General features: G+C 61.4%; 3 protein-coding genes across 3 annotated transcripts in view; 1 reads left to right on the forward strand and 2 right to left on the reverse strand.

The window, feature by feature from the left end:
* Positions 1-1,944, reverse strand: part of LOC113947166 (ankyrin repeat and KH domain-containing protein 1-like) — a 99,726-nt gene extending 97,782 nt beyond the window's left edge. Inside the window, exons 1-2 of the mRNA XM_027643462.1 lie at positions 1,660-1,944; positions 855-1,100 (exon numbers count right to left, since the gene is read on the reverse strand). Coding sequence (XP_027499263.1) covers positions 855-1,100; positions 1,660-1,944 — 531 coding nt within the window. The remainder of the gene's footprint in view (positions 1-854; positions 1,101-1,659) is intronic.
* A 440-nt stretch (positions 1,945-2,384) lies between these two features.
* Positions 2,385-13,086, reverse strand: SLC4A9 (solute carrier family 4 member 9). Its single transcript, XM_027643152.1, has 18 exons — positions 12,720-13,086; positions 11,014-11,174; positions 10,670-10,819; positions 10,499-10,560; positions 10,265-10,422; positions 8,445-8,529; positions 8,014-8,172; positions 7,303-7,391; positions 6,939-7,113; positions 6,589-6,722; positions 6,203-6,474; positions 5,568-5,623; positions 5,294-5,476; positions 5,051-5,164; positions 4,290-4,451; positions 3,942-4,120; positions 3,641-3,713; positions 2,385-2,749 (listed from the first exon to the last, which is right to left on the reverse strand). The coding sequence occupies exons 1-18, from the start codon at positions 12,983-12,985 to the stop codon at positions 2,585-2,587; spliced, it is 2,643 nt and encodes an 880-aa protein (XP_027498953.1). The 5' UTR covers positions 12,986-13,086; the 3' UTR covers positions 2,385-2,584.
* Positions 13,087-15,546: 2,460 nt separating this feature from the next.
* HBEGF (heparin binding EGF like growth factor) lies at positions 15,547-22,343 on the forward strand. Its single transcript, XM_027643153.1, has 6 exons — positions 15,547-15,668; positions 15,908-16,084; positions 18,339-18,516; positions 20,371-20,526; positions 20,638-20,730; positions 21,859-22,343. The coding sequence occupies exons 1-5, from the start codon at positions 15,626-15,628 to the stop codon at positions 20,708-20,710; spliced, it is 627 nt and encodes a 208-aa protein (XP_027498954.1). The 5' UTR covers positions 15,547-15,625; the 3' UTR covers positions 20,711-20,730; positions 21,859-22,343.
* The last annotated feature ends 1,752 nt before the right edge of the window (positions 22,344-24,095 follow it).

The following is a 24,095-nucleotide window of genomic DNA, read 5'->3' on the forward strand; positions in this document are numbered from 1 at the left end:
CCCGCCCGCTCCGCGCGCGCCCATTGGGCGCGCCGGGAAGGCCGCGCCGCGCTATTGGCCACGGGGAGCGTCAGTCAGAGGCGCGTCACGCGCTCCCAGCATGCTGCCCTGAGAGCGCACGCCCAGGCGGTCAGAGCCTGCCGACCCGCCCCGCTTCCTGAACTCTCCGCGAGCTGATTGGTCTATCGGGACGTCAATCAGGGGCTTCGCCGGGGCTGAGAGCACTGATAGGGTGAGCGCACTGTCGATCAAATCGCATCCGGGAGTCGCGCGTTTCAGTTGGTCCGGAGGGGTGTCGCTCACGCCGCGCGGCGTCTGGCGCCTTCCGATTGGGTGTTGCCGCGCCCTAGTACCGCCCCCCCTTCAAACCCTTCTGAGGGGCTCCGTCAGCGCGAGGCGCCGTCACACGCCCGCCTGCGCCGTGAGCTGATTGGACTGTGGGGCTGCCAATCGAGGCGAGCGGCCCGCCCCCTCCGCTCGCCCCGTCCCCTGCCGTACACGGGGCGCCATTGGCCGAGCGCGCTGTCACTCCGCGCCCCGCGGACACGCCCCCCGTGACGTCACCTCGCGGCCACGTGTCCCGCGGTGCGGGGGGGGTCGGGGGGATTTAAGGGGGGTTTTGGGGGGATTTTGGGGGTCCTGGGCCCCGCGATCCCCCCGCCCGGGGCGATGTCCCCGCCCTGCCCAGCGCTAGTTCACGGAGAGGTTGATCTGCGGTCCCGGGGGGTTCATCGGCTCGAGCTGCGGGGGGAGAGCAGAGCGTTCGGGGTCGCACCGCGCCCCCACCCCCGGGCGCTCCCCCCGCCAGCCCCGTGACCGGCTCGGCCCCTCGGGGCTCCCGGGGCACCACCGACCTCCTGGGCGCCGCCGCCCCGCTCCGGCCGCTCCCGGCGCTCCGTCCCCGCCGCCCCCGGCCCGGGCGGGGGCCCGTCCAGCCAGGCCAGGTCGTGCGGGGGGAAGACGCGCTCCAGCCCCCTCCGGATCCCCACCAGCGCCAGCAGCTGCGGCCGGGGACAGGCGCGGCTCAGCACCGCCGGGGCCGGGGGACGCGGCAGCGTGGCCCTGTCGCACCCCGCTGTCACCCCGGCAGAGCCCGGGGCCTGTCACCCCTCCAGGGGACCGCACCTGCCCGGCAGTGACAACCCCACGGCTCTGCCCCGAGAGGTGAAGGATGGTGGCAAAGCCACGCTGTGACCCCGCCAGGTGCCCTCACCCAGAGGAGCATCCCAGGGACCCCGCTGGGGTGGGCAGCACCCCTGTCCCCTTCCCAAAGGAACACCCTACTGGGATGGACAGCACCCGTGTCCCCTTCCCAAAGGAACATCCCAGGGACCCCACTGGGGTGGGCAGCACCCCTGTCCCCTTCCCAAAGGAGCATCCCAGGGACCCCACTGGTCTTGGCAGCACTGCTGTCTCTTCCCAAAGGAACATCCCAGGGGGACCCCACTGGGGTGGGCAGCACCCCTGTCCCCTTTCCAAAGGAACATCCCAGGGACCCCACTTGTCTGGGGAGCACCGCTGACTCTTCCAAAAGGAACATTCCAGGGACCCCACTGGGGAGGCAGCACCTGTGTCCCCTTCCCAAAGGAACGCCACGTGGGGGTGGGCAGCACCCAGCCCAACCCCAAGGCAGCGCTGCCGGTTCAAGGGCTGTCGTACCATCACCGGGAAAATAATCGCGGCCGTGGTGGACTTGAGGACCCAGAGCAGGGCCAGGCAGAGCAGCTGGATGACGGTGAAGAGGTGCACCCGGCGCAGGGGGACGTGGCGGAGGTAGGGGAGGTCTGGCTGGTGCTTGGCCGGGATCAGGAGCAGCCGCACACGGTCCAGGAGCTGCGGCGAGAGGGGGACGGGCGGGTCACACACCTCCACCTCCCTGCTGGGCCCCGGGGCCGGCAGCATGGGGTTTTGCCCTTGGTGTCTGCGTTTCAGCCCTCCTGCCATCTGTGCCGATGCTGGGACAGGGCGTTTGTCTGCAAGACCGGTGGTCCCGGTACCACCACCCCCCCAGGCCAGGGGGAGCACTTTCCAGGCAGACCTCTACAAAAGGACTCAAGGTGGCCTTAATGGGTTAATTGTGAGATAACAGCCCTTGATGGAACTCCCTGCATGCAGGAAACTGCTGCAGCCTCCGGAGAACAGCTCTGGGTTTCCCAGGCAGAGGGAGGGAGGGATTTTCCCAGCCTGTCGTACAAAGCAGGATAATTGCAAGGAAATTGTACTGTTTAGAGGGAAAAGTGGTATAGATAGTTCTGGACTGGGGATTTTTTTTTCCTCTCCATGGGTTTCTCAGGAGAAGAACAGAGCTGGATCAGCAGCAGCAATGCCAAGGCCAAAGGACCAGCAGGTCCCCAGCTCCCAGGTGGGGAAGTCCCTGTGGCTTTGAGAGCAAGTCTGGATTATCCACTGGTCCTTCTGCTTCTCCCAAACCACCTGACCCATCAGTGCACAAGTTAATCCAGCTCCTCAACATCCCAGACACCTCCCTTTCCCTTCCCTCTGCCCCAGAAAGGTCCTTTTCCCCCTCCTTGTCCTGGGCCTGGCAGGGGACACAGCCCCGTGCCAGGCTGCACGTCTTGCAGAGCTAAAATCCGAGCTCTGCTGTGGGAGCTGGTGCTGAGCAAACCCCCTGATCCCCAAAGCAGCCCCCACCAGCAGCCCCAGTGCAGCCCCCCCTCACCTGGATGCTGTTCAGCGCCGCCACCCCCATGTGCAGGAACACCCCGTACAGCACCGGCATCGGGATGTGCTGCAAGACAGCGGGATGGGGGGTCAGCGGGGCTGTTCCCTGGGGGCTGTGCCTGCCAAGTGTCCTGTCCTGTGTAAAAGCCCCCACGTGTGTCCACAGCCTTTGCCTCCTTCTTTCCCAGCAGCCCAGCCTGCCCTTGTTGGACCACGTGAAGTTCACGTGGGCCCATGTCCTCCACAGTCCCTTTGGATGCCATCCCATCCCTCAGGTGTGTCACTGCACCTCTCAGCTTGGTGTCACCTGCAAACGAGCTCCATCCTGCTGTGTGTGTCCTGGGTGAAGATGTTAAATAGTGTTGGTCCCAGTAGGGACCCCTGGGAGACACCACTTATTACTGGTTTCCATTTGGATATTGGGATGCTGACCGTAGGTCTCTGTACACGGCCATCCAGCCAATTCCTCACCCATCCTTCAGTTCCACGTATTTCCAGTTTGGAGATGAGAATGTTGGGGGGCCCATATCAAAGGCTGTGCAAGGGCAGCCTCAGGGGTGAGGAGAGAGGTCAAGGAAAAAGCACCTCCCACCTGCCCCCAGGTAATCCAGAGCCACTGGAGGGGCTTTTCCTACTGCAGCAGCAGCAGCAGGTGAAAACCAACAGCAGCCAGGCTGGGACCTCCATGTGACAGTGTGGAGGGTATGGTGGGGTGTGTTTGGGGAGCACAGGGGACCCCGATGCACACAAGGACAGTGGCCAGCTGACACATGGTCACAGTGCCTGGTGTGCTGACCCTCCTGTGGCACGGGAGCCAAATCCTTTGCCCGGCCCAAATCCTTTGCACAGCTCCCTGCCTGCCAGCCAGGCTTCCCTGGATCGCTGGAACAAGGAACTCCCCAGCCTTGCAGGATATGGCCACCCCCTGCCTAGGAAAAGAGGCATCCAGGCTCCCTACCTTGAGCACAGGGGCCATGAAGACGGAGACTCCCATCAGGATGAAGACGGCCAGGCCTGTCAGCCTCTGCTCCCTGTGTGTGGGAGTGCAGGTGTCACAGGGGTCCCTTGGGAGCCCACCCCCCTGCCTGCCCTCCTGGCTCTGGGGTCTCTGCTCTTTTCAACTTGGATGGGCACAGGGAATGGGAGCATCCCTGGGGAGACACCGGTGTCCCCACATGGCCAGGGTGGGCATGTCCCTGTCCCCTGGCTCTGCAGCCATGGGCAAAGGGTCCCCCTGAGCGGGGCCCAGGGTCATGTACCTGATGCCCAGGAACTCGGGGTGCTCGCCAGGGGCCGAGGTTTCACTCTCCTTCCTCAGGCTCTCCATGTGTGCCAGGGAGATGACAGTGGCCGAGACGTACCAGGGGAGGCCGGTGACAGAGGTGACAACCATCAGGAGGGAGACACAGAGGAGGTCCAGATGGAAGCCTGCTCCTTTCTGCAGGGGGAGAGGCAGCAGGGCTGGGGGTGAGCCGTCTCCCCAGCAGCATCAGAGGGGCAGTGGTGGGGTCTGCCCACCCTACTGGCTGGTTTGGGGTCCCACTCTGCCCCAGCTGCTTCCAAGGGTCCCAGCTGGGACCTGGGTCCTGTCCCTGTCCCCTGCTCACCTGCAGCTTGTACTCCCTGCGGTTCAGGATGACGGCTGTGATCTGCTGGTCCATGAAAATGAGGATGGTGACGAGGACGGCGGGCACTGCGGACACCAGGCACACCCACCACGGGTTGGCTCCAAAGGGGATGATGACCCAGCCCCGTGCTGGGTTTGTGGGCTGTGGGGAGCAGAAGGGTCATGGCAGCTGCCACCCACCTCTGTGTGGCACAGCAGGGTGATGGGACCAGCCCCAGGTACCCAGGCTGGAGCCCAACAGGCACCCAGGGATGTGGAGAGGATGAGCATCCTCCTTTATCCTGGGGATGCTCCTGGGCACCGTGACCTACCACATCCCCTACAAGGACATCCTGACAAGAGCAGGGGGTTGCTCTTGGACACCACAAGCCAGGAGCTGGGCAGGTGGAGCAGGTGGAAGAGATGGCACTGGGCAATGATGATGGTGAGCCCAGGGAGGTGGCAGCAAGCATGGGCTGCTCTGAGCCACTGCCAGCCCTGCCACACACCAGGGCAGGGAGCCCAAGCCCAGAGGTGAGCCTGTGGCTCTCGCTCCAGTGTGAGCTGTACAGGGATGGGGTCAGTCCGGGCCTGAGCCGGGTTATTTACAGAGCATGGGATCTGTTCAGCCCCTTCTCATTTGCTCACACAGCCCACACCCCTGTAGGGCTGGAGCTGGCAGTGGGAAGGACAGTGACAGCACTGCCACTGTGGGGGGCACAGCCCCATGCCCTGACAGTGTCGTGCCCACCCTGCCAGCACCTTCAGCTCGCTGGGAACAAGGAGCTTGGGGGTCTCCAGGCCCAGGGTGGCATCGACGGCGCAGGAGGCGAGGATGGCCAGGATGATGGCGAAGTCGCTCACCAGCTTCCGCACCTGCACGTGGAGATGGAAAGGGTTCCTGGGGTGCCTGGGGTGGGGGCTGCTCCAGCAGCTTCCCCTGGAGCCACCCCCACACCAATGGGATGGGTGGCCATTCCACAGGGGTGGCAGAAGGATGCTCACGCCCGCAGGGAAGTAGCAGCTGCTCCTGAAGCGCTTGAGGGCGGCGCAGGAGAGGAAGGTGCCCCCAAAGAGCAGGAAGGAGATGAGGGTGACATCGGGCACGTACTGACAGCTGGTGCCCAGGAGGTGCCCGCCTTGATCCAGGCACTGAGTCCTGCTCAGCCCCTCTGGGGTGGCGGGAGGCTGCAGGGACAGGAGGTGAGGAGGGGTTGTGTGTGGACACTTTGGGCCCATCCCAGCCCCTCGCCCACCTGCCTGGGAGCAGAGGCTGTACCTGTGGGGGGAGCAGGGGTGAGGGCAGCAGTGTGTCATTCCCTGCAGAGCTGTGACCTGCAAGGGGAAGGAGGGTCAGGGTGTTGCTGGCTCCATCAGGGATAACTGGGACAGTGCTGCCATCAGTGTGAGTCCTCAGGCTCTCCCCAAGGGCTCGGGATGCTGGATGGGGCCCCATGGGATCCCGGAGGTCCCTGGTCCTGGGCCCCACCAAGGGATGATACACCATTGTCCCCAGGCTGGCCTAGCACTGATCCTTTTGGTGTGGGTGCTGTTTCCAGGGTCAGTGCAGACACATCTTCAAGCCCCAGGAAACATTCTCTGGTTTACAGACTGGGCTAGAAATGGCAGAGCAAACCCCTCCAGCCCCTGCCATCCCCCATCCTGGAGCCACGGGAGCCAGGCCAAGGCTCTCTGTGCTCCTGGCACTGCCCTGTCTGGTGCCAGGACAGTTCCAGGAGGCAGGGACGGATGGACAGACCACATGGAGGGAAGTGGAGGAAGGTGCTATGTGGTCAGGCAGGTGAGGATGGGATTAAACAGCCTCCTCCAGCATCTGGCCAGGCAGCAGGTTTCCAATGGGGTCCTGGGGCAGCAGCCTCCTGCTCCCCACCCACCTGCAGCCCTTGGGCTCACCGGGGCTGGACAAGTTGCAGGTGCAGCTGTAGGAGGTGACGTTGTCCAGCCGGTACTGCCAGTTGATGGGGAAGGCGTCTGCCAGGCTCAGCATCTTCTTCAGGGAGTCATAGATGAATATCAGGCTGATGAGTGCACAGAAGCCTTCCTCGGTGAAGCGGGTGAAGTGCCTCACCAGGTGACTGGCCTCAGTGGCCACCAGCACCATGCCGAAAAAGGCCACCCAGAGCCCGATCCAGAGGCGGAACTCCAGGTAGTCCAGGTTGTGGTCCCTCGGGGGAAGAGTGACCCAAAACCTCACAACCAACACCCGCCTGCAGTGATGGTGGCCCGTGCCCCATCCAGGGGACAGTGGCCTGAGGATCCATCCCTACCAGGGAACTCACTGGCTGAAGGAGAAGAGGAGGCGCTCGAAGACCAGCACGGGGCCGGTGCTGCTCAGGATGGTCAGGGGTTGGCCCGAAAAGAGGCAGAAGATGAAGCCAGCAAAGGCCGTGCCCAGGAAGCTCTCCAGCACCCCCTGAAATGCAGGGAAGGGGTGCCAGACACACGGCAGGAAGGGGGGTCCTGGGCCTGTCCCTCCCAGCAGCACAGTGCAGGGTCAGTGCTGGGGGAAGGAGGAGGATTGGGGTGATGCTCAGGATGCTCCAGGAGCATTGGTGGGAGGTGGGCACCAAGGAGCCCCGTGGGCTGGGCTGAGCGGGGTTGGTGCCGGGCACCCCACAGCCCTGCTGACCTGCATGTTGGCAGTGGCATCCCCCAGCATGCCCCCAAAGGTGATGGCATTGGTGACCGTGGCCAGGTAGATGTAGAGCACTGCTGAGAGGCACTGGGGGTGCAGGGCGTCGGAGAAGTCGCTGCAGTACCACGGTGCCTTCCTGCGGATGTCTCGCAGCAGCCCCCCGAAAAGCCTGGGGCAGAGGAGAGGAGGGAGGTCTCAGAGCAGCCCCCACAGCTGGGCATCAACCCCCACACAGCCACTTGGCAAGGGATGGTCCCTTCCCTGGGAAACGCCAGCTCAGAGGGCCTTGGTGGCCCCATGACAGCCAGTGCCCTGCCCCAAATCCGTCACCCGTCACCTCATCCCTCCAGGCACCCACCTGCCCGTCCTCTCCAGCTCCTCCCCGGAGCGTGGGTGCCCTGGGCTGGCTCTGTCCCCAGGTGCTGCCATGTCCCCATTGCCATGGAGCTGCTGGTCTGGTGGGTCCACAGCGGTCCTGTGGCAGAGCAGAGCCTGAGACAGGCTTCAGGTTGGGACCCTCAGGGGCCAGCTGCACCTAGGGGACACTATGAGGACAAAGGGAGGATGGAGAGGGGAGAGGGGTGCCAGCAGGGTTGGGGAGCCTCGTGTATCCCCTGAAAATGGGGAGGAGAAAGATCAGGAGGAGGAGGAGAGACTGGAGATTAGACTAGGTGGTCTTTAGAGGTCCCTTCCAACCCAACCATGATCTCCTCCAGCAAGCCCTGGAGCCAGAGCTCACAGGACTAGTTTTGTTGGAGCAGGTGGGCAGAGCCCAAGGTGTCCTGCTCAGAGGATGGGCTTCACATCCGAGTGCTGAATCCCAGCATTCCCAGCAGCTCCTTCTGAAGGGCATGTGGGTGGTTTTGCCACCCCCTGCCAAGTGGGGCTAACAGCGTCAGGGACTGGAGCTGTGGTCCTTGGCCAGAGCTGCAGAGGGGCTTGGCTGGGAGGACCTCCCTGCTCCAGGGCAGTTTCATTCCCATGGAGATGGAAGTTTCAATATCACAGGCGGGGGGGTGACAGGACCCAGCAGAGGGGCTGGCAGAGGTTGGGGTGCCCTCCCATCAGCCCACCTCCTGCACGGAGATGACAGAGAGCTTGGAGGAGGAATTCGGGCACTGGGGTCCCATTTCCCAGGAGGAAGCACAATCAGCTCATCCAGGAACGCCTCCATCCCTGTGATGAGGTCCTCTCGGTGCTCAGCCTGCCAGGCAACCCTTTGGAAGAGCTGTGGGGAGGTGCTGTGTTTTAGCCACCATGTCCCTGTGTTCAGCCCCTTGGAGCCTTCCTCCCAGCCTGCAGCCTTCACCAAGGAACAAACACACCCACTTCAGTGCAACCAGTGCCCCTGCATCCTACAGACCCACCCCAAACCTTAGTTTTCTTATCCTAGGCAAGGGAAACCACAAGTTCACCCCACCCTCTGCCCTCCCCTGCAGGTTGCAGAGGAGAAGAACCATCCCAGGCCCATCCCAGTCATAGGTGCTGCTCCAGGCTCACCTCATCCATCAGCAGCGTGGCCATGGCCCTGCCAACCTCGTGGTAAGCTTTCACTTTGGGGGGACCCAGCAGGATGAAGAGGAACCTGTGGGTGGGACAGCACAGCTCTGGAACAGCCCTCTGCTCCCTGAGGAATTTTTCTCCCAGGGGAGACTGTGGGGATGCTGGGGACAGCAGCTGGCCAGCCTTGGAGGGCTCCTGCCACCTTGAGGGGTGACCACAAGAGGGTTGCCACTGCATGGAGAGCCCACAACATGGGATGCCAGGACCCCACTGGATCACAGGGTCTGCAGAAACCGGGGCTGGGGGTGTGGGGGGAGAGGTCTTTGGGGCAGAGGAGGAGACAGCCTTGGCTGGAGGTGTCTGTGGGATCAAGGTCTTGGCTGGGGGTGTCTGTGGGATCAAGGTCTTGGCTGGGGGTGTCTGTGGGATCAAGGTCTTGGCTGGAGGTGTCTGTGGGATCAAGGTCTTGGCTGGAGGTGTCTGTGGGATCATGCTCCTGGGAATGTTGCTCGCAGGAAGGATGCAGGAGTGTTAGGGAAGGAGAGCCTGCTGGCAGCATGGGCAGCAAGTTTGTTGGGACTCTGGAGACATGGGAGGAGACTGGGAAGGGAGTTCAGGGTCCTTGATAAAATATGGTGAAAATCCCACACCTCAGAGGATGGTGCAAAATAGTGAGGTCTACAGAGAGACAGTGCAGCCAAATGTTTAACCAAGCCCTCCCCTCCCTTCCAAAACTGGCAGAAACTGTTACAGTCCTGGAACCCTGAGGCTGCTGAGCAGTTCCAGGACACTACCCTGAGCAAACCTCCAGATAGGGGGCAGGGAAACTCCTCCAGCAGCATGAGTGGGGTTGAGTGGGGCTCAGCAGAACCTGCTGCAGCCCTGATGTGGGGCTGGAGGTCCCCCGGAGCCTACTCCAAGGGGATGGGAGGTGACAGAAGCCACCCGGGATTGCTGTCACCCGGCCATCTGCACCACATCGATGTGAAAACCTTAAAACCTTGGAGATGGACTTGAGAGGGAGATAGCCCCGAGGTGGCGGCTGTGCCTTTGGAACAGCCTGGCATGGCCACCAAAGGGAATGGTACCATGGGCAAAGGGATGGGTAGGGACGAGCTGTCTCTCCCCTCTTGTTTGAGGGGGGGAAATTCAGGGCAAGGGGCTGTCATGAGACTCTCGACACCCACGGGGACCTGCCACCCATCTGCCACCGAGGACAGAGCGGCAGGTGGGTGGATGTCCTGCTCCTCCCAGCTCCTGCAGGACGGGTGCTCTGGGCAGAGTGACCAGGAGGTGGCAATGTCCCTCCTGATCCCCGCCTGCCTCCTCCGCGCGCTCCCTAAGGAAGGGCCCAGTTCAAGAGACACACGGACCATTTACTCTCACAGCTGCGTTCCTCAGCCATGGGGGAAAACCTCTTTCCCCACCCCGTCCCACTGCTCAGGAGAGCGTCGTGGGCAGCGGGAGGGCAAGAGACTCCTGCGAACCTGCATCCCGCCACCAGCCCCGTGCTCCCGGCAGTAAGTGGAGAGCATCCAGAGCCTCCTAAGGACAGGGAATGCAGACCCCCGATGGGGATGACCCAGGGGATGTCCCTCCCAGGCTGCCCAACAGATACTCCGCTCTCAGCCCATCCCGAAATGCTCCTAAGGAGCTGGGAAAAGCCGAAAGGGAAGCAGTGAGGCAGGATTCTGGGACTGTATGTGGCACTGGCTGCAATTTCCTTTGCTTTGGCCAAGCAAAGCCCTGTGTGGTGTGGGAGGGAATGGGGAGACAGGGACAAAGAGGAAACAGGGGCATGGACTGTGCTCTGTTACCTGCTGGGGAGAGCAACTTCAGCCAGTGAGCCGAGGGACACCCCGTGCCTGAGGCGAATGAAGGCAGTGACAGGCTTCTCCAGGAATTCCACTTCACCCACAGCAACGTGGGCAGCTTCAGCTCCCGGTGGGACCTTCTTCCTAAAGCGGTTTCTCAGCTGAAAGGAAAGGGATGCAGCAGCTGGGCACCTGGGATGCAGCAGCTGCTCCCAGCCCAGCTCCTTCCTGCCTTACCTGCTCCTTAAGAGGTGTTTTGGAGAGCTGGGCTCTGGGCTCAGACCTGCCTTTGGCCTTTCCTGCAAAGAAGGAGAAGAATCCACTCCTGCAGACCCACATGTGCAAGTGAACGGGCAATGTGGACACTGCCCCGGGCTGGTGGCACTGGAAGGATTCCTGGTGGGATACCTCGGCAGGGAGAGAGGGTGAGCTCGGTGAGGAACTGCAGCAGGGATTTCATGGGCTGGTGCCGTGGCTGGAGGAGCAGGAGGGCTGTCAGGCGTTCCCTCAATGCAGGCTGCAGCTCTGCTTCCTCGGGATTCCCAGAAAGCACCTTGTCTGCAGCAGGGACAGGGACAGCCCTGAGTCCCCCTGGTTCACTGCCCAGGGAAAAGCCCCCTTAGCTGGAGCAGCAGCCACGCCAGGTGCTCGGCTGTCATTCACCAGTGCTGTTCTACAGGCACCTCCTGGTGGCCTGTCCTTCTCCAGGGACCAGCCCATCCCAGGAGATGACTTCTGCATTACCCACGTACCGATTATTTCCTTGAAACTGGCGGCATCCAGATCCAGGAGCACCATCCCCTTTTGCAGGCATGTCCTCAACTGGAAGAGGCTGTGCAGGGGGAGGGCTGGGACATGGGGTGAGCTCCAGCGCTCCCCACCATCCTCCACCTTCTCCTCGAACTTTATGCACCTGCCCGGGGAGATGTGCAGGGTCAGCAGCGAGGTAGTTCTGTGTCCCGTGCCAGGCAGTGGGAGCTGGACCCTGTGTCCATCTCTGAGCTTAGTATGGGGTTTGGGGGGCCCAGAGGGGGCTGCAGTGGGTTCATGCAGCAGGGGCAGGTGGGCAGCCAAGGTGGTCACGTCTCCATTCCTGCAGACCCACACCCCGCTCCAATCTGATCAGGGGGATTTCAGCAGTCACGGGATGACAGAATGGTTTGGGTTGGAAGGGACCTTGAAGCTCATCTTGTTCCAACCCCTCTACCATGGGCAGGGACACCTTCCACTAGACCAGGTTGCTTCAAGCCCCATCCAACCCGGCCTTGGACACTTCCAGGGATGAGGCAGCCACAGCTTCTCCTGGCAATCTGTGGCAGGGCCTTCCCACTCTCACAGGGAAGGATTTCTTCCCAATATCCCATCTAACCCTGCCCACTGGCAGCGAGAAGCCATTCCCCCTTGTCCTGTCACTCCAGGCCCTTGTCAAAGACTCTTTCCAGTTCTCTTGGAGACCCTTTAGATACTGAAAGGGGCTCTGAGGTTTCCCTGGAGTCTTCTTTTCTCCAGGCTGAACAACCCCAGCTGTCTCATTCTGTCTCCATAGCAAAGCTGTGCCAGCAGAGCTGTCCCAGCCCTTGGATCATTTCCATGGCCTCCTCTTGAACAGGAGGTCGATGTGATGTCCCAGGGGGGTCTCACTGGAGCAGAGCAGGGGGGCAGCACCCCCTCCTCACCCTGCTGCCCACGCTGCCACGGTGCAGCCCGGGATACACTCTGCTCTCTGGGCTGTGAGCACACAGTGCCGGCTGATGTCCCATCTGTCACCCACCAGCATCCCCCAGTCCTTCTCCCCAGGGCTGCTCCCAGCCCACCCATCCCCTGGCTTCACCGGGACTGGGGGTGGCCTTGCCATTAGCAGCACTGGCTGGAGTCAGAACAGAAGTGTCTTGAGCTGTTTCCACGCTCAGGCAGTGCCAAATATTTTAACGCCGGGCACAGACAGAGCTTCCCTTTGTCCCCCGGGGTGGGCGCGCTGCCGCGGGGCACTCGCCGTGCTGCACGGGGAGAGCGTGCCCGGCGGGGCAGCCGTGCGGGGAGAAGGGGGCTGGGGGCTGGGCAGAGCCACAGCCCGGCGGATTTGGCAACCCCCGCAGACTCTGCGACCCCGGGGGAAGACGCATTGCTGCTCCCAGACGCCTGTGGCCCGCGTGCCTGTGCCCTGCCCAGCAGAGGAGGGGTGCTGTGGGGTACGGGACATCCCAGCCCCGGCGCGGCTGCTGGAGCCCTGGAGAGGCAGCAGAGAGGAGCAGGAGGAAGGGCGCTGTGCCCGCGCAGGGTCACTGCCCGCCCTGCCTGACACCCTGCCCTTTCCCATGAAGTGAGTCAGCCCAGCGCGGGCACCGGAGCCCTGCTTTGGGGACGAGGCTGAGGAACCACCGGCTTCGGGGGATGCCCTGGGCTCCAGCTGAGCTGGAAGGCTGGGCTCCCATAGCGTGGCCCTCACAGGTTTGCCTACCTGGCCATCTCCCTCCACTCCAGCCCCTCTGGGGTGCTGAGGAGCTGGTTGAGCTGGATGAAGAGCAGCGGGCAGGTGACATCCCCCACATCCTGCCGCGGGGCAGCACCAGCTCCTCTGGCTGCTGGGGCCATCCTGGAGGGGAAGATGCTGCAGCCCAAAGCCTGGGAGGGAGCTCCGAGGTTGCTCCAGTCTGGTCTGGGTTGTGAGCAGGTCCCTGCCTCCTGGAGAGCTGTGCCACCCACCCCGGGCATGTGGGCTCGCATGGCCACCGGCACTGGCAGCCACAGGCCTGGGTTCCCTCTGGCACTCACAGGATCCCACTCATCCCACACCTTATAAAAGCTGTGAACTAGTTTAAACTGGCCACAAACCAATACACAGGAGCCAAGCCCAAAACAACCATCTCAAAACAGCAGGGTCAGCCCCACGGGACCCTTTGTGGCTGGGTCCTGCCACATCCAGCTGCCCACCTGGGCCTGCTCTGGGTGACCCACATGGACAAGGCTGCTCCTGGGGAGTAGTGTGTCCCCAGTCCCACCTGCAAGGCGTTGGTGAGGTGATGGCTGGGCCAATCCTGAAGAGCTGGTGGCAACATCAGTGACTTTGCCAGGGTGCTGTGCAGCTCTTCCTTAGGAAAGCGGATGTGGGGACATGGTTGGGGAAGGATGTGGCACCGCTGAGCAAATCCAGAGCAGGGGAGTAAGGGTGTGATGACAAAGGCAAGGAGGGTGTCAGGGCTGCAGCCTGACAGAGGGCACCTGTGTGGGCTGTGGTGGGGGAGCAGATGGATGTGGTCACAGCCACAGCACCCTGCCAGGGATGGGGAGATGGCAGAGCCACCATCACCGTGACAGCCCCCTCGGCCCTCTGCAAACAAACCACGGGGCTGTGTGCAGTGCAAACACAGTGGCAGGACCACAAACAGGACCACAAACACCCGCAGCACCGGCATGGGCAGGCTGTGCTGGAGCCTGCTGGCGCTGGCAGGATCTGGCCCAGGAGCAGCTGGAGCAGGGCCAGGCACCACCACAGCAGTGTTACATTTTGGGAGAGTGCAGAGGGTGGGCATGTGAGTCCTTGGGCTCCTGGTACCTGCCTTACAGGAGCTGAGGCCAAGGATCAGGCCCTGGGTGCCCACCAGACTGTTTGTTCTGTGATACCAGTGGGTGCCGTGGTGTGTGGAGTGGTGCCCTTGGCCAGGGTGGGGGACACAGGGAGACCCCTGGCAGCAGGGCACATGGTTGATCAGTCAGGGATGCTATGAGGCACCCAAACCTTCCCAGGTGTTAGCCCCCCACCTCCTGTGTGAGCTGCCCCAGCATGGCCCCCTGGCATAAGATTGGGCATGACTGGCGGCAGGTGCAGGCAGGGAGGCTGTGAGGGGCTGCAGGAGGTGGGCAGGGGTCATGGGAGGCTCTGGGAGGCAGAGGCAGGGGGCAGGGAGCAGAGGCAGGCAGCAGAAGGCAGGCAGGATTGGCAGCCTGCACACACCCCCCACCCTTGCCCGCTGCCAACCCTCTGTGCCAACAGCCTCCCTGGCTGCTGACGTGAGCCGGTGCCTCCCTCTCCGGAGGTGCCAGGTCAGCTGGCAAATGCTGCTGGCACACGCCACCCGTGCACGCCTGGCCTGGCCCTGGGGATGTGACGGGGGACTGGCAAGGACAAAAATCCCATCTCCATTCAGGGACCGGGCTCCAGGGTGCAGGGCTGCCCAGGGACACAGCCCCTCACCCAGGCCACCCCCTCGCTCTGCTGCCAGAGGCTTTGGGCTGCTGATGGCCGGAGGAGGCGGAAGGAAAAACATCCCGCAAACAATTGCAAAAGTCAAGTCTGAGCAAGAAGAGGAGGGCGCGAGCGGGGGGGTGCCAGATCTGGCGGTATTCCTTGGAGACACCAACAACAATGGCAGGAATATTTTGCTCATGCCTTGCTGAGCCCAAACCAGCCATGGGCGGGGGGCTTGGGACCTCGAGGAACCAGCCAGGGGCCATGGCCGGCCTCAACAGGAGCCAGGGCAAGACCCTGCATTTGCCCAGTGCTGATGTCAGTGGTGTTTTTTGGGCTGTCACCCGGGCCAAACACAACACATGGTTGCAAGTGCAGTGAAGAGGACAGGGAAGTGCTGGCAGTGCCCATGCACAGAGGGCTGGGATGGGGATAAGGACAGTGGCTGGCTGAGGGGGGATTGTGAGATGAGGCTGTGATGCTATCAGTCACAGGAGCTCTATAAGGGCACAAAGGTAGCCTTGGGGACAGAAAGGGTCTCTGCTACCACCTCTGGCTGCCACCACCTCCCATGTGCAGGACGGCGCATGGATGGCAGTCTGTTCCCTATCAGGGCCAGGAGGAGGTGCAGCCCTGCACCCTGAGGTCCTGCCTCTCATCTGATGCTCCTCCTGTGAGGTGCACTCTCTCCCCTGGCACCCCTGGCCCACCCCAGTCACCCGTCCCTTCAGCCGGGACTTGGGGCCAGGGGGCGCACTGGGACCCCCCTCCTTTGCCCCTGCCTGAGGCCACGCTTTCCAGTTACAGGAAAAGGCTGGAAAGGCTGTGTCCCTCGGCCATCGCCTGCCCTCTGCGCCCTGCAGGGACCCTGCGATTCCCAGGCTCCCACCGCCCACCAGCAGCGGGGCGGCGGTGGCTGGTCAGGTCAGGTCCTGTCCTCTCCGGGAGCGAGGAGACCCCACCGAGCCCTGGCCCTGGTCCCGTCCCCGGCCGGCGGAACCCCCCTTGGGGGCGGTGGGGAAGCCCTTCCCGGGGGCGGAGCGGCCGGGCAGCCCCTCCCCGCCCCGCCCCGCCGCCCGCCGCCTTGTACCCGGCGCGGGGCCGCGCTGCCGGAGAGCGGGCACCGGAGCGGGGCCGAGCGGAGCCGGACAGGGGCTGGACGCGTGTGCCCGCGGGTCATGGACGGGCGGGCGGTGCTGATCCACGCGCTGCTGGCGGCAGGTACGGACACGCGTGGGGACGGAAACGGATCCCAGAGCCGGGCTCTCCTGGAGGGTCCCGCGCACGTGTCGGGGAATGGTCCTGGGCAAACGCGGTCCCGGGCGAGGCTGCGGTCCCGGGTGGAGGGTCCCCGGGTGTGAGCAGAGGGGAAGATCGGTGCCGGTCGCGCGTGGGGAGGAGGGGGTGTCCCGGGCAGGGCAGTGTGAGTGAGCTGTCCCATCTGACCGCTGTCCCCGCAGTGTGCTCGGCGGCGGCGGGCGGGCTTCGCCGGGACGAGCTGCACAACGAGGTGCTGCACAAGGGCGGCGGCGGAGGGGGAGCGCCGGTCCCGGCCACGGCCCCGCTGCTCGGCGGCAGCTCGGAGAAGGAGGGCGGCGGAGCGGCCTCGGGGGACGACTTCAGCGAGCTGCCGAGAGGTAGGGACGGAACGAGGGGTCCCGGGGCGGGATGGGGTCTCGGGACGGGTGTGCCGCCACGGAGATGGAATCCTGGGGCGGGCTGAGCTGGGGGCGGTTGGAGCCGGGGGGCTCGGAGGCGCCGGGCTGTGCTCGGCTCAGCTCAGCCCCGCGGGTGCCCCGGCGGCAGCTCCGGCTCCGCTTCGGAGGGCGCTGCTTCGGAGGGAGTTCCCGGGTACCGAGCGCCCGCGGGAGCAGCCCCGAGTCGGGCCAGCGCATAGGGCACCAGCACAGAGCAGCGGCGCTTGTGCCAGAGGCTGTCGGGGTCCCAGGGGTGCCGGGTCCCAGCTCGGTGGTCGGTGGAGGCAGAGCCCCTCGGGGGGGCCGTGCCCGGGGACCCGCGCTGCCCTCCCGCCGTGACTCACCGCCGCCCACGCGCGGCTGCTCCTCATTCCGCGGCAGGGCTCGTCAGCCGGCACGGGGGTGGTGGGGGCACTGCCACTCTATGGGGCTCCCGGGCTGGCACGGGGCTCCTCCCACCGGGGCTGGCACCGGAGGGTGTCCCGGGGGCTCTCATGGGGGTGGGACGGGGCCCATCGCGGGCTGGGGGCGTTGACACGTACCTGTACCTGTGCCTCCTACACGCGGCTCGCCGAGGGCAGTACCTGGCACCAGGAGCGTGCTGTGCCCCGTACAGCTCACCCTCATGTTTTCCCGTGTTTTACTTTGCTTTCTGGCTGTGCCAGCAGACTGTGACAAACTGGGCTGAGCCGTTCACACCGAGGGGACGCAGCCCCCTGGGAAAAGCAGGTGTCTTCCCGCTGGGAGATGCTCCAGCCTGCTCCTCTGTGCATCCCCCGAGGAGGGGACTCTGTCCTAGGGCAAGCAATCTGGTGGGCTTGGGCTGACCCCCAGCTGAGGGGCAGGCTGGGAGGAACGGGAGGGTTTGGTGACTGTTGGAGCACGGTCTCGATGCCTCGAGCTGAGCTACAGTCAGAGAGATCTGCCCTCTGTGTGAAGGCACCTTCCCTGGGGTGCCTGAGAAGAGGGAGAGAGGAAGCACGCCCCACCTACCCTGGCCAGATCGCTTTTCCTACCGGCAGGACCTTCCCAACCTTCTCTGGCTGTCCAAGGGACAGAGCCCCGGGGAGGGGGAGTGGCAGTGGGGTGGCTGGGGGGGTCAGCAGCACTGTGTGTCTGCTGGCTGTGTCCGGGAGATAACCCGCAGGGCCGGGGATGGAACAGCCTCATCCGAGGGTTTTTCCAAGCCACAGAGTTTCCTGGAGTATCAGTTTTCTCCAGTCACAGTGTGAAGGATGTCGAAATAACTTTGCTAGGTGTGCAACCGGTGTGTGCCAGCATGGGAGGCCCTGGTTCCGTCACGAGCCAGGAAGTGGCTGGGAAGGAATTGTGCAGGTTACAACTTGTCAGGTTGGACTCTGCTGCCCTCTCCTTCCCGAGCAGCCCCTGGCTTAGTGCACCTTTCCCGGAGATACCAAACGGTGGCTTGGGAGGAGCTAAAAAATCCTCCTTGGACCAGCAAGTACTCTCTAGCATTTCAGCACCTTTTGAGATCAGGCTGGGAGCTGATTTTTTTGGGCACCTGCACGTCTTAAAAACCATTCCAGTACGTTGCTAGTGTTAGGCTGTGTCTGAGCAAGGAGCTTGGTGCTCTAGTTCCCACCAACCCAGCAGGGAGCTGGCCTGGCACCAAAAACCACTGGTCACTGCACCACAATTAAAACATACCGTTGTAATTCATGGGAACGCTTCCCTACCCACCTCTTTGGCTCTGCAAAACCAAAACTTAAGCCAGGCTTGCTCTTTTATTCCTGCCTTGGGGTGAGCAAGGCATCCTTGTGCCCACGGGAAGGAGACTCCATTACAGCCATGAATAGGGTCTTAGAAAAGCCTGCGCTCATCAGGGAAATAAAGGCCAGATAAAGGGGCAATTAGCAACGTTCTGTGTTCAGTGGAAACTGGTGCATATAATAGCAGCATTTGAGATGTATAAAGCTCTGTTCCCCCTGCCTGACTCCTTTCTTTCCTTGAGAATTGTTCTTATGAATCAGAAAGGCCATGATATTTGTGAGGAGCTGAAAAAAATGCCTTTTCCCCCTTCTCTCCCGGGCTCGGGGGCAGCTCCCGGCACAAAGGGCAGTGGGAGCCAGGGCTGAGCAATTGCAGCAGTCCCGGGATGTGGCTCTGCCTTCCCTCTGGCTGGCACGTGGGGCTGGTCTGACTGCCCTTCTCTCCTTCCCAAATTGTTTTCCAGTTGCCTTCCTGTCAAAGCCTCAAGGTCTGGTTACTCCCAAGAAGAAAGGGAACGGCAATAAAAGAAGAAAAGGCAAAGGCCTGGGGAAGAAGAGAGACCCGTGCCTGCGGAAGTACAAGGATTTCTGTATTCACGGCGAGTGCAAGTACATCCGAGAGCTGGGAGCTCCCTCCTGCATGTGAGTTGCTGGCGTGTGCCTGTGCCGGGGGAGCCTTAGTCACGGTTCCTTCAATTCTCTGGGCTGGGCAGAGGAAAAACGGACAGGATATTTTTAGTGCATGTTCTCTGTCTGTGCGGGGACAGCTATGACTTGGCCTCTTCCTTGTGCTTCTTGGGCAGTGTCCATGCCCCACCAAAGCCTGCCGTGGCCCTGGATCCAGCATTCCCTGCTGGCATGGCGAGCTCCGGCTGAGCTGCTGTGCAGAGACCTGTGGTGCTGAGGGCTGCAGAATGGTGTGCAGGGCTGGAGTCTGGCAGCTGAGGGCTTCTGCAGGTCTGGTTTGGGAGACCTTATCCTGACCGTCTCACCCTGCACCCCCAACTCAGAAAGCTTGGGGCTCCTGTGGCTGTTGGGGCGCATCGGTGCAGGCGAGATGAGCTGCTGTAGCACCAGTGAGGAGGACTGGAGGTAGCATCTCTGGGGACAGCCTGCCAAAGCCTTGCCCTTGGCCTGATGAAGGACAGGCCTGTGTACCTCTGCTTGCCCATGCCCTTGGAGTACAGGGAGAGAGAAGGGACTAGACGAGGCAAGCAGAGGAGAAAGCATTTTCCTGCTGCTGGGACACCTTGATACAGGACTTGCTACCATGGGAAATACCCAGGGGTGCACATTTGATCCCCGCTTACGTAGGCAGGAGTTGAGCTGGCAGATATGTAAGAGGCTTTGTTCTTCACTATCAATCCTCTGAGCCACCCAGCCCTGAGCCCAGGGAAGATAATAGCTCCCTGGCTTATGGTGCCCACAGGATCTCATGCCCGGCAATCCGCAGGGATCAAGCTCTGCATAGCTCCTCTAGTCTCCTAGTTTCTCTCTGTGGAAGCTGCCATGAAGTTGAGTCCTTGCATGGGGGACTTGGGACTGCCAGTGAAGGGAGATCTCTGCTGACTCTGTGTTGGTGACCCAGCAGAATGTGGGGTGCAGAACCCCTGCCTGGGACTGGGATAGCCAAGATCCCTGAGACTGAAGAGGACCTGGGGCATGGGCAAGCAGGAGGGATTTGGGGGTTGGCTGGGCTCTGCAGCCTGGTGGCCCATCCCTGGGTGACATCTCCCAGAGCCATCACGGTTTTTAGGAACAGTGGCCAACTGTTCCTAAAGAGGCCTCACGTTGACTGGTGTCAATAAGTTGTGGCTGCTCTTGGTGGCTGGCTGCCTGTGTCACAGGGTCTCTTGGAGTGTTGCTTCCTTGGGCTGGTCCCTGGGGATTGGGGTGGAGTGAGGATGCTGCTGGGCTGGGTCCTGCACCTCTGACTTGTGTGCAGCCTTGCTGCTGTGCCTGGGAGGTAACACTGGTATGTGCCATTATGAGCTTGGGAGGAGGGCTGGGCTAAACCCGGCTTGGACATCAGCCCGAGGGTCAGTGGTGCTGGATATAGAGGGATATATATATCTGGTCACATCAGTGGGCTGTGGCTTGGGAAGGGCTGGAAGCCTCACAGCCCTGTGGGGAGCGTTATTTCTGTTCCATGAGTAACCTCCCGAGTCTGCAGGGACGGGGCACCTCTCGGCTGTCAGGGTTTGCAGGGACATCCTGCTCTGTGGGAAGTGCTGGACCAGCTGCCATGCTGCTCCCTTCCTATTTCCAGAGATGGTCTGGGCAGCCTGGCTCTACCTGGGAGGGACTGGCAGGAGACAGACCCTGGTGCCTTCTGCTGGTGGAGAGTTTAACCTTTCTAGGAGTCTTCACTTGGCGCAGGAGAAACTTAATTTACCAGTACCAGGGAGAGATACCGCCTTCCAAGGGGTGTGGGGGGACACAATGACCTCCTGTGCTTGCTCACCACCAACCTTTCTGACTTTCCTTCTCACCCAGATGCCAGCCAGGGTATCACGGAGAGCGCTGCCACGGCCTCTTGCTGCCGGTGGAGCACCCGCCCAGCGCGTACGACCACACCACGGCTCTGGCTGTGGTTGCTGTTGTCCTGTCCTCCCTGTGTCTCGTCATCATCGCAGCCCTGCTGATGCTCAGGTGAGTGGGACGGGGCTGAACTCTCGGAATCTGTGTCCCTGGGAAGATCACGTGCACGAGGAGGGTGGCAGGGACCTCTTGCCCTGAGCATCCCTTTGCTTGGCCTCGCAGGTGTCACAAGAGGGGTGGCTACGATGTAGAAAACGAAGAGAAAATCAAGCTGGGCATCACTGTGAATCACTGAGGATGCCGGGTGCTGGCGAGGTGAGCCCCTGGCTGGGCAGGGGGCAGCAGTGGGGCTGGTGGACATCTGGGGGCTCTGCTGTTCATGCTGGCTGGGACTGCTATGTGGATCCCATGCCAGAGCCAGGCAGGAGTGTTGAAGGCAGCCTAAGCCTGGAGAAGCAGCTGGCTGGATTTGGGCTGCCCTGTGGGGCTCCAACCCTCTTATCTCACCTTCCTGCCCAAGTCCCTGTTCTCTGACTCCTTCATTCCTCCTACCTCCTCCTTTCTGGCTCCCAGTCCCTGCCCTGCCCCAGTGCTCCATGCTTTGGGTATGTTTGGCAGTGGGGAAGCTGCTTCTGTTTTGGGTTTTTTTTTTCCCACTTGTTCTGCTCCCTCTCTGACCCTCTGAGTCACTTCCCCTCTTTAGATATTGCTTCTATTTATACATATGTGTAAAAAACCCCTTTCCTTTTCACTCCCACTCTGCTTATTACTTGCAGCAGAGCAAGTAATGCTGTTGCAGCTGGGCACAGGGGGATCTTGCTACCAGCCCATGCCATGTTCCTCTGGCTGGCTGGGTGGTGGGTGAGGGGTGTGCTCTACTCCAGGGGTGGCTGCAGGGCTGGGTGCTGAAAAGCTGTCAAACTTCCTCTGGTCTGATCCAAACCCTGACGTTAGACGTGGCCATACATATCACAGCTCCTTCTCTTCTTGAAAAAAAAAAAAAAGAAAAGTCATTGTTCTTTGTAAAGATGAAGTAATGCCTTCGGAGAATTTCTGTTGTGTTTGTCACAGTGCTGGGAGTGGGATTTTGAGCTGTTCATTGGAGCTGAATTTTCGGGAAGGAGACTCAGAACAGGGCTTTCCTCACTGTCCCATTTGCCCTGGGGGTTGCTGGGGTGGATGTGTCCAGGGGGAAAAGTGCCGTGGTCCCTGGAAGGGAAGCACGGTGGACACAAGGTGGGATGTTTACCCACCTCTCCTGGGTGTGCTGGCTCCCATCCTCCTGGGTGCAGCCCCGAGAGGCAGCGAGTGGCAGCTGGGGCTTGGGTGGGTGCGAGTGCTCTCCTGCCGGGCTGGGTGGGACCCAGCACCTTTACCCCCCCGTGCTCTGTGGGTAGAGCAGCCCAGGACCGTGTTGTGAGCTCTCCCGCCTCTCTCTTGCAGGGGTCGGCACTAATAACGCACTTCTACCTCCTGGAAGAGGTGAGACCAGCGGGGCTGCGGCACGTCGGGGGCTCGCTGGAGCACCAGGACGGCACCCGCGGCGGGGCCGCTCGGGCAGCGGCGGCACTGCAGGAGCTTCGTGGCCACCTCCGGGGACGGGGCTGGCTCGGGGATGGGAGGTACCGGCTGCCCGGCGGCTCTCCGTCCACTGCAGTGCCGAGGAACAAACTGTGAAAGGGGGGAGACACCGGGCTCGGGGGGTCCTTGGCCGCGGGGGGGGGGGGGGGGGGGGAGGGTAACAGCTATTTAACAAGATATTTTTCATTTTAAATTATATATTTATTTTAGATAAACTGTACATAGTATTTATATTTATTGTAGGTCTGGCCCTGCGTCCTTCGTGTAGGGTCAAGATGACAGGGGTCAGACCTCCCTTATTTTTTAAGTGCAATGTAATATTCTAATAAATAACACTTTGTAACAAATGCTTAGGTTGTTAATTTAATGATGGAGGTGGAAAGGATTCAGGAGTCTGAAGGCCTTGCTGATGGGGTGCTGCCAACAGCAGCAGAGAGTGTGAAGTGTGGGCTAATGTATCAGCTTGTGCCATCCCTGCGGAGCAGTGTAGTCTGAGGAGATGGGGGCAGGATCCATCCTCTGCAGCCAGGACAGCCCCATGTGGATTTTTTTTTTTTGAGATTTGTTTCGTCTTTACCACCTGATGCCCTGGGGATGGTGTGATGTTTGTGTGTCTGCTCACCAAGCAAAGCTGCCTCCAGTGTGAGTGAAGCCACTCTGGCTGTTGATCCATTCAAATGGGATTGGTTCCTGGTTTTAAGCCAGCACAAGTTGCCCAGAGAAGCTGTGGCTTCCCCATCCCTGGAAGTGTTCAAGGCCAAGCTGGATGGGACTTGGAGCAACCTGGTCTAGTGAAAGGTGGACTGGATGATCTCAAAAGTCCCTTCCAACCAAATAATTCTATCATTTGGCAAAGAAGAAGCCAGAGGTGGACTCACACCTTCCAGCTGTCCCTGGGGCCACTGCAGGCTCCTGGGGCTGGAGTCATTCCATCCACAAAGCATCACTTCAGATGATGGCTCAGGAGCGATTCATTACTCTGCAGTAAGAGTAACCCCAAACCACTTCTTTCCTCTTCCCTGAGGGGGGCTGAGATTAGGGAGAGATGCTGGCTCTGGTAGAGAGCTTTGAGGCTGCCCCTGCAGGTGTGGAACTCCAGTCAGCAAAGAGGAGAGCTGAGCTGCTGGGAAGGGGGAACACAGCAATACTTGAGCTTTCCAGTGCTTGTTGTTATGAGGCTGAAGGACACAGCTGTGACCAGGGTGTGATGGTCTGGAGAGTTAAAGCCTCAGCAGCTGCAGTGACCCAGTCCCAGAGCCAGGGAAATGAGTTACTGACTGTGCAAATGTTACTCTTTGTGTTGTGGCGATGCCAGTTTGACCAGAGACTCCAAACTTGTCCTTTTCAAAGTCTTTTAAGCAAATAATGCCCCTGGCTGCTGTGCAGGAGGCCCTTCTGCAACCAGGGTTGTGTCCCTGCCTCACTGTGCTGCTGCTGCTTCTCGCCTTCCCAGAGCTGCTGTAGCCCTGCAGCTTTTCTGCCTTTCCCAGTGGGCAGCTCCACTTGCCCAGGGCTCTACAGCATCCTGGTGGGAGTAGCTCTGCTGGAAGGTGTCTCAGCAGATAGTTGGAACTTGTGCCCACAGCCCAGCTGCTCTCTGCCCTCCTCCTGCCCCTGTGCAGGCTGGGCTGCCCACAGGTGGAGATTTAACAGGCCAAGAGGTGGCAAACATGCTTTGGAGATGTAGGGAAGCTGTCTGGATCAGTGGGCTGGCTCCCTGTGCCCCATTGGGCTGGGAAAGACTGGCAGGACTAGAGATGCTCCCTTTCATTCCACTTGCTGTCCAGCATCTTTGCTGGAGACATAGCCAGTGAGATCAAGGGCACCCTCAGCAAGTTTGCTGATGACACTGAGCTGTGTGCTGCAGCCACATGCTGGAGGGAAGGGATGGATCCAGAGGGATTTGGACAGGCTGCAGAGGTGGGACTATGTGAACCTCGTGAAGTTCAACAAAACGTAAATGTAATGTCCTATACCTGGGTTGTGGCAATCCCAGGCACACCAACAGGCTGGGAGGAGAAGGGATGGAGAGTAGCCCTGTGGAGAAGGACTTGGGGGTGACAGTTGATGAAAAGCTCAACATGAACCAGCAGTGAGCA

This window comes from Corapipo altera, unplaced genomic scaffold (assembly GCF_003945725.1).
Source record: "Corapipo altera isolate COAL_440 unplaced genomic scaffold, ASM394572v1 75, whole genome shotgun sequence".
In the NCBI taxonomy this organism is placed as follows: Eukaryota; Metazoa; Chordata; class Aves; order Passeriformes; family Pipridae; genus Corapipo; species Corapipo altera.